The 7893-nt window shown below is 42.0% G+C and overlaps 1 protein-coding gene across 1 annotated transcript; it reads left to right on the top strand.

Annotated features, from left to right (window-relative positions):
• The first annotated feature begins 1534 nt into the window (after positions 1-1534).
• Positions 1535-7473, top strand: LOC106600938 (cyclin-dependent kinase 5 activator 1-like). The gene is made up of 2 exons (XM_014192736.2): positions 1535-2289; positions 3476-7473. The coding sequence occupies exon 2, from the start codon at positions 3596-3598 to the stop codon at positions 4535-4537; it is 942 nt and encodes a 313-aa protein (XP_014048211.1). The 5' UTR covers positions 1535-2289; positions 3476-3595; the 3' UTR covers positions 4538-7473.
• Positions 7474-7893: the final 420 nt, after the last annotated feature.

Genomic DNA, 7893 nt, shown 5'->3' with positions numbered 1-7893 from the left:
ATATGAATTTCTACCTCAAATAAAACTTTTTGAAAACATTTTCACTAAGATTCTAGAGATGGAAAGTAGAAGCAACTCATGATGGAGTATTATTATCTTGTTCATAGGGAACAAACTAACAATTAGGAGAACTACATCAATGCTCAAATTAAGATATTTAGTAGGGAACTGCACACACTCATAAATATAGTCATACTATACCAATCTTCATTGTTAAGATTGTTTTACTTATTGTTTATGCTTATACATAATTTATTCCAAGCATGAGATAATTATGATTATTTTTTATTTTTTATTGTTCTGTCATTTTCTTACATTGAATGTTAATGGTATATATATTTCCTTTTTGTTTGAACTTTATAAAGTAATCACAGGCAGTTAGTTGAAAGGCGCTATAACCGAGAAATGTACATGTAAGTAAGTTGAAGATGTTTGTAAAGCATGGTTACTAATTGTATTCAATGTTTTAAAGACAGTTAGGACAGGAACAAAATGCACTGTAAAACCATGAAACATGTGACGTGGTTATAACCTAAAACTAAACGTCAGTGTTTGAAACTTAAACATTACGCATTTAGATTTGTCAATAAGTGTTCTCATCTTAAACACAGGCAAGCATGCAAAACTAAACATTGTACATTATTGTAAACGCTTTTTCCAGGCTGTGGACTATAACTGAGAATTTGTCAGTTTGTAAAACAATGGTTATTAATTAGGTTTGAATTGTTAGGTAACTAACAGGAGAAAAATAACATTAGCAAACTTCTCAGGAGATGCTGTTATCGAGGTAATTTCCTTAGTAGGGGATCAGAGGTCAGCATGTGGGATAAGTGAGAGCTCAGGATGATTGACGAATTTCCCACTAGTAATTACCAGTTCAAGTAGATTTTTCCCAGTCATATGTGGTAAATTCCACTTCCCACTTGGCTATGAATGCAGCATTTGTGGACAGTAGTAGATTATTCATGTTGCTAACGCCCTCCACTGGGGGCATTAGCCTATAGTTTGTCACCTGATTTATCTGAAACTAAAACCGAAATGACATTTACTTTCACTGGTGGCCAAAAATAACAATCTGAAAGCCACACCCCTACTAAGCCACACCTCCAGTCTTCTGATCTGACCCAGTGGATTGTAGCCAGGAAGGGCATAAATTACAATTACAACTACAAAACACCCTAAAGATAAATGTATCGAAATAAAAAAACGATATACTAACGCAAAAGTATAGTATTGCATCAAAATAAATGATGGTGTATAGTGATCTTTATTCCCTTGTAATGGGGACAATATCTAAATTATACTTTTGATTATCGATTTCAAGTGTAGGCTATTCCGCATTGTTAAAAACCCCTGTCCATCGGAAATGCACGATGCAGAATTTCAGAATAAGTTACAAATGCATGTTTATCTAAAAGATATAGATAGGCCTACGGAGAATCCTGATCTGCCAATGGGGTTTGAGTTTACATGGGGGTATCCAGCTAGTTTGTATGGCATAACTGTATTGGTTGTCAGTGGAGTGAAGGGCATCTCTGGATACAGCGGATTCAGCACCACGGACCGAGCACCCAGCGGTTGGCTACCCACACATCCACAGACAATACTGTCTCTAGCGCTACGATTGCGAGAGCAGAAACAGCAGCCTACAGCGTGGACCAATAGGATGGCTGCATATCAGGTTCACAGCCAACCCGAATATCTGCAGATGCCTGCATCAAAGCGTTGAGATTTTTGCTGGGTTGCTTATTAAGGATAAGCCATCTATTTTTAGAATCTGTTGTATACATTTTATCGTTTTATTTTCAATGTTTAAATCTTCCTTTTCTTCTTTCTCGACTTTCCCTACGGCGTGTTTGAGAGAGACACCCCCCTCTGTCTGCTTCGTCGCGAGGACTGCGATAACAGCCGTGCTATTGATTTTTGCTCTTCAATGGAATACATTTTTATTCTAATAGCGAGTGTTGGCAATACATTTCGCATCTGCTGTGTACCGGTATTGCCCTCTATGAGAAAGAGACTATTCCATTACTCTTAGCTGAAGATTGAGACACCACACATAGACACAACAAGAACCGGGTAACATTCATTCATAGAGCCTTGTCTTGCTCCTAGATACCCCAGGACCGTGGACAGCGCTTGTGCCAGTGGCCGCAGCTCGGTGTGAAAAACAACTATTAGGCCTATCGGTTAATCACAATCATAACATGATACTCAAGAATTGACTAAAAGTAAAGATTACAAGCCGTGATTCTATACGGATTAAACCAGAAGACTACTGATTTGAAGGTAAGACATTGTGACGTTATGAGCAGTTGTTATTCTGCCGCTTGTGGCAGCATCATTATCAAGTGATATAATCAACATGCTATAAACAATACAGTATATTCGGTTTCTTTATCATTGCACTGTATTTGTCTTTATTGGGCAAAATTAAACAACCATTTTAAAATTACAGTGCAAATTGGTTGCTTGCATTACATATCTTGGTAATGGAGAGAGAAAATGTCTTCAATAATGGGTCATGTGTCATCAATAAACAATATTTATCAATATCCCAAATAAAAAAGATGTAACATCAACAACTATGACATCTATATCTATATCAAAGCTGTCTTGTGCTAAAGTGGATGGTGTTTTCATTCAAAGGCTTCCATTTTGAAGCTAAGATGGATGCTTGCGCACATTTCTTTATCATGCTTCGGTGGCCTTATCTCGCTCCTTATATAAAATTCATAGTAATGATGTAATGTTTTTCCCGGTTAGATGAATTCAAATTTGCATTCGAAATTAGAGATATGGAACATAATCCATCTTATAAATGATATTAACATCACGATTGAAATGAATATTAAACAAATCCTAATTTCAAAATTGGATAGTGAATGCTGCGAGATTTGTCCGTTATGAATGAACTGTCTCTAAGGGGTTTTATATAGTCCAAGGTCTATTCATTCATCTGTGACTAACAAAAAACAACAACATGCGACTATGAATCTCCTGTAAACACAGGCTATTTAATTAACGTGCTATTTATTCATAGCCCAATTAACACACATATAAGGAGCTGGTTGATTAATCTAAACCAAGCTTTAAAGGAATTTGATTTGGTTATAAGTTGGACATTTGGATGATTTCGGTTTTAAAGATAGGAAGTCAGATTTGCGTCTGATGTATATCAACTGAACAAACTAAAAACGATGTGTTTGAAATAAACACGAAATATTAATACTATTGAAATGTAATATCTAATGTATCTAATGCGTTCCAATTAATACAAATAATACAAAATACTTTACCTCCTGCATTTTCCAAGATCAACAGTTGTTGTTTTAATAACTGTTGAAAATGCATTCAGTAATCAATGTACAGCTCATCTTCAATACAATTGTCACCCAAATACCAAATGTTTACCATGCACAAAACACTGCAGCATACTACTTTGTAATGCACTTTCTCTTCTGTTTATTGACAGGTACCATTTTCCCTCTCAAAGAACAAGCATCTTTGGTTCTTCCCATTAAAAACACTTTTGTCAGATCCCCCAGAGAAGAGAACCAACACTCCATCCATAACTCTCTCCCCCAGAGGAACCATGGGTACCGTACTGTCCCTCTCCCCCAGCTACCGGAAAGCGGCCCTGTTCGAGGATGGCCCGGCCACTGTGGGCCATTACACGGCCGTCCAGAACAGCAAAAACTCCAAGGACGCCAAGAGCCTCAAGCGCCAGTCCCTCATCAGTGTGTTGCCATGGAAACGCATTGTGGCGGTGTCAGCCAAACGGAAAGGTTCCAAAAAGCTCCCACCCGACGACGGGCAGAAGGTCAGCACTGAGCACACCATCACCAACAGCCAGAAGCTGAAGAAGTCCCAGTCCTGCGCCAACTTGTCCTCTTTCACCACGCAGGAACCCACCATAGCTGCCACCATCCCCACCTCCAAGACCGTCTCCAACGTGGCCGCAGCCACCAAGAAGAACTCGCTGACCGGTTCCACTGGGGGCCAGGCAACGAACGCGGGCACGCCCAAGCGGGTGATCGTCCAGGCCTCCACCAGCGAGCTAATGCGCAGTTTGGGTGAGTTCCTGTGCCGGCGCTGCTACCGGCTGAAGCGCCTTTCGCCCACCGACCCAGTGCTGTGGCTGCGAAGCGTGGATCGCTCCCTCCTCCTCCAGGGCTGGCAGGACCAGGGCTTCATCACCCCGGCCAACGTGGTCTTCCTCTACATGCTGTGCCGCGATGTGGTCTCCTCCGAGGTGGCCAGCGAGAGGGAGCTGCAAGCCTCTCTGCTCACCTGCCTCTACCTGTCCTACTCCTATATGGGCAACGAGATCTCCTACCCACTGAAGCCCTTCCTGGTGGAGGCTGAGAAGGAGGCCTTTTGGGACCGCTGCCTGGAAATCATCAACCGCATGAGTGGCAAGATGCTGCAGATCAACTCCGACCCGCACTACTTCACCCAGGTGTTCGCCGACCTCAAAAACGAGAGCAAGAAGGAGGAAGAGAAGACAAGGTTGTTGATAGGCCTCGACCGATAAGAGGAACCATGGGAAGACGGTAAAGGGAGGAACAGGGGAGAAGTGGGACGGGTGGGATGTGCATAGGGTCAGGGTGACACGCACGACTACAGAAAGAACACAAGTGTTGTCTGGTGTTCCCATCTTGTATTAGTAGGAAATTGATTTAGCTGGAGGCCCATGATGGCCCAATCAGGAGGCTCTGGTGTCATATATCATGTTAACAAGGCCAGTGTTTGGGCATTATAGTACTTACAGACAATCACACAGATAAAATTACTGATAACCTTTATGTTGAGTGAACAGTAAAACACTGCCTTCAGGACGTTTGATAACAGAGATGCAGCTTGGTCTAGAGCTGGACACATATTACTTCAACAGCAGCCTAACCTGACAGGATTACATTGATAGAAAATGATGACCCCTCAGAAACCCAAAACAGGTAATCAAATGTCAGTGACTTGAGTAAAAAGAAGAATGGCTGAGTAAAAAACAGATTATTTTTATGTGTCCAGATACAGAGTCAAGAGAATCACTTTAGGGACTTCAGAAAGCTGTGAGGCCACTGCATCCCTTTTCCCCCTCTCCAAGCTGCATCGGCATCCTTACTGACCCTAAATATTAACACAGACAGTGGAAACACCAGACAACTTCACTGTAGTAGTCTGCTCGTGTACTGTACATACTTAGGGGGGAAAAAATAAAAAACTATAAGAGAGTCATCAAAGCAACCAAAAGCAGAGCTAAGGAGAGGATCCGTGTGGATTCAACAAGGCAATGTGGGGGCACAAGAAACATCATGATTCCAGTACGCATGAGATCACGGCCCATGTCATCACGTGTCCCCTCAAGACCTCACGTCTTCACACATCTTCACGCGTCCTCTCACGTCTTCTCACGTCCCCATTCCCTAATGTCCTCCACACAATCACCAATTGCCAATGCTCCCTACCTCACCACCAACAATAGCCCTGCCCAAGTCTACCCCCACAGCATTGCACTTCTTCCCACAACAAGCATGCCTGGTTTTATTTCACCATTTACAGATAAGAGTGGAACATTGTCAAACCTCATCCCTCCACCACAGTCCTAATTTGTGTTTTGGTGTGGAGAGGAGGCTAGAAAGTGACATGGAATGCCAGTAGAACACGCTGCTGAGTTGATTGACTTCCAATACAACACTAGTCGAGAACTACAGGAGACTATTATCGTGGCACTTCATGTGATGTGTCCACCTGCTTGGTTTCCATTGAGGACAGAACAAAATGGATTCTCCATTCAGTCATCACTCTTAAAGAGATGCTTCCCACCCCCACTGATGGTTATTTATGTAACAACTTGTGTTGACATGCATGTGTGCTTCTATGGGTTCCTAGCATGCTGCTTTGTGTTCGCACACCACGGCTACGTCCTAAGTGGCGCCTTATTTCCTATGTAATGGGCTGCTCTGGCCAAAAGTAGTGCATTACATAGGGTATGGGATGCCATTTGGGACATAGCCCCACATTATTTTAGACTGAGAGCAGTATGCTGCAATGCTGCCCTTACCTTAAATAATTATGATATTATGATTACTGATTAAGCCTTCGTTTTGATGAAAACCCACCTCCTGCAAGGTTGGGAGGCGTGAGTCCTGTGCCATATCGTTCTGAAGATTAGGATTTATAAAAACAACAACCCAAGTCTTGGATCATCATGCAGAACAAGAAAGACTTTTTCATGCAATCATCCTATACATTTCATTAGTTATTATTATATTATTGTGTATGTACGTTGGAGACGACAGAGCCAGTGACTTGTGTTCTACCAATGTAACTCAATGGCCACATGTAACAAGAGAAATAGGAATTATCTGTCCATTTCAGAATCTCCACTGACTTGGCTACGTAGCTCTCAATTTAAACTGCCATTGATATTATCAACGGTCTCAAACCTAATGAAAAATATGCATATGAAAATCAGATTGCAGAGCCTGCATACATGTTCTTCCTGTATGATGTGTTTGGGATGGATTGGACGGTACATAGCTGATGTATAACTTTCAGAAAAAAAATTGAATTATAATTATAAAGACATTTTCTTTGCTGTTGCTGTTCAACTCAGCGAACGGCTAGTCGCAAAGAACAGAGGGAAGGAAACAAATGTTTGGAATGGAGCACTCCTCCATTTCGGAATGGAATACCCAGCCTGTTTCAAATGGAACACCCAGCCTGTTTTGGAATGGAACATCCAGCCTGTTTGGAATGGAACACCCAGCCTGTTTCGAATGGAACACCCAGCCTGTGTGGAATGGAACATCCATCCATTTCGGAATGGAACACCCAGTCTGTTTGGAATGGAACACCCAGCCTGTTTGGAATGGAACATCCAGCCTGTATGGAATGGAACACCCAGCCTGTTTCGAATGGAACACCCAGCCTGTCTGGAATGGAACACCCAGCCTGTTTGGAATGGAACACCCAGCCTGTTTGGAATGGAACACTCAGCCTGTTTGGAATAGAACACCCAGCCTGTTTGGAATGGAACACCCAGCCTGTTTGGAATGGAACACCCAGCCTGTTTGGAATGGAATACTCAGCATGTTTGGAAAGGAACACCCAGACTGTTTGGAATGGAACACTCAGCCTATTTGGAATGGAACACAGCCTGGGACTCTATGGAGATCTATGGAGAGGGGTGAAGTTCACCCTGTATCTTTCTTTGACTAAGTCATAACTATGTGCCATGTTTTCACTTGCAACACAAACAAGACAACACATTTGTACAATACAAAGTTAATGGGGTTATTTCATTTTTCCCCCCTTTTCATTTGTGAATCATATTGTGTGCAACTTTGTTGAACAATAAAGTCAAAATAGTGTTGTTAGAGTAAAGATGAGGCAATCTGTGACTAATGTATGTGGATGTATGACTATGTATGTGAGTGAGACTTTATATAAAAAAAAATACATTTGCAAGCCTTTTGAAATGTTCTGTTTCTTTGTGACTGATCTTGTGAATGAATGTTGAACATTGAGGCAATAGGAACTTCATCTTACACAGATAGGCTTGGTGGAATTTTCATTGTATTGGATAGACCAATCCTGTCCCAGGGACCTCACACTATAAATCCATAATGCAGACAGGCCAAATTCTTTCCACCTCCTAGCCATATAAATCACTGTATAAACAATATGAGGGGGAAAATCCCTTCATCTGTAGGCCTGTTGTTCTGCCCCTGAGCAAGGCAGTTAACCCACTGTTCCCCAGGGCCCCGAAGACGTGGATGTCGATTATGGCAGCCCCCCGCACCTCTCTGATTCAGAGGGGTTGGGTTAAATGCGGAAGACACATTTCAGTTGAATGCTTTCAGTTGTACAACTGACTAGGTATCCCCC

This window comes from Salmo salar, chromosome ssa03 (genome assembly GCF_905237065.1).
Source record: "Salmo salar chromosome ssa03, Ssal_v3.1, whole genome shotgun sequence".
NCBI lineage: Eukaryota > Metazoa > Chordata > Actinopteri > Salmoniformes > Salmonidae > Salmo > Salmo salar.
This window is presented reverse-complemented; position numbering and strand designations above follow the sequence as displayed.

Bases quoted from the DNA above. Each gene is read 5' to 3' on its own strand.
- LOC106600938 (XM_014192736.2), top strand. From the start codon at position 3,596: ATGGGTACCGTACTGTCCCTCTCCCCCAGCTACCGGAAAGCGGCCCTG.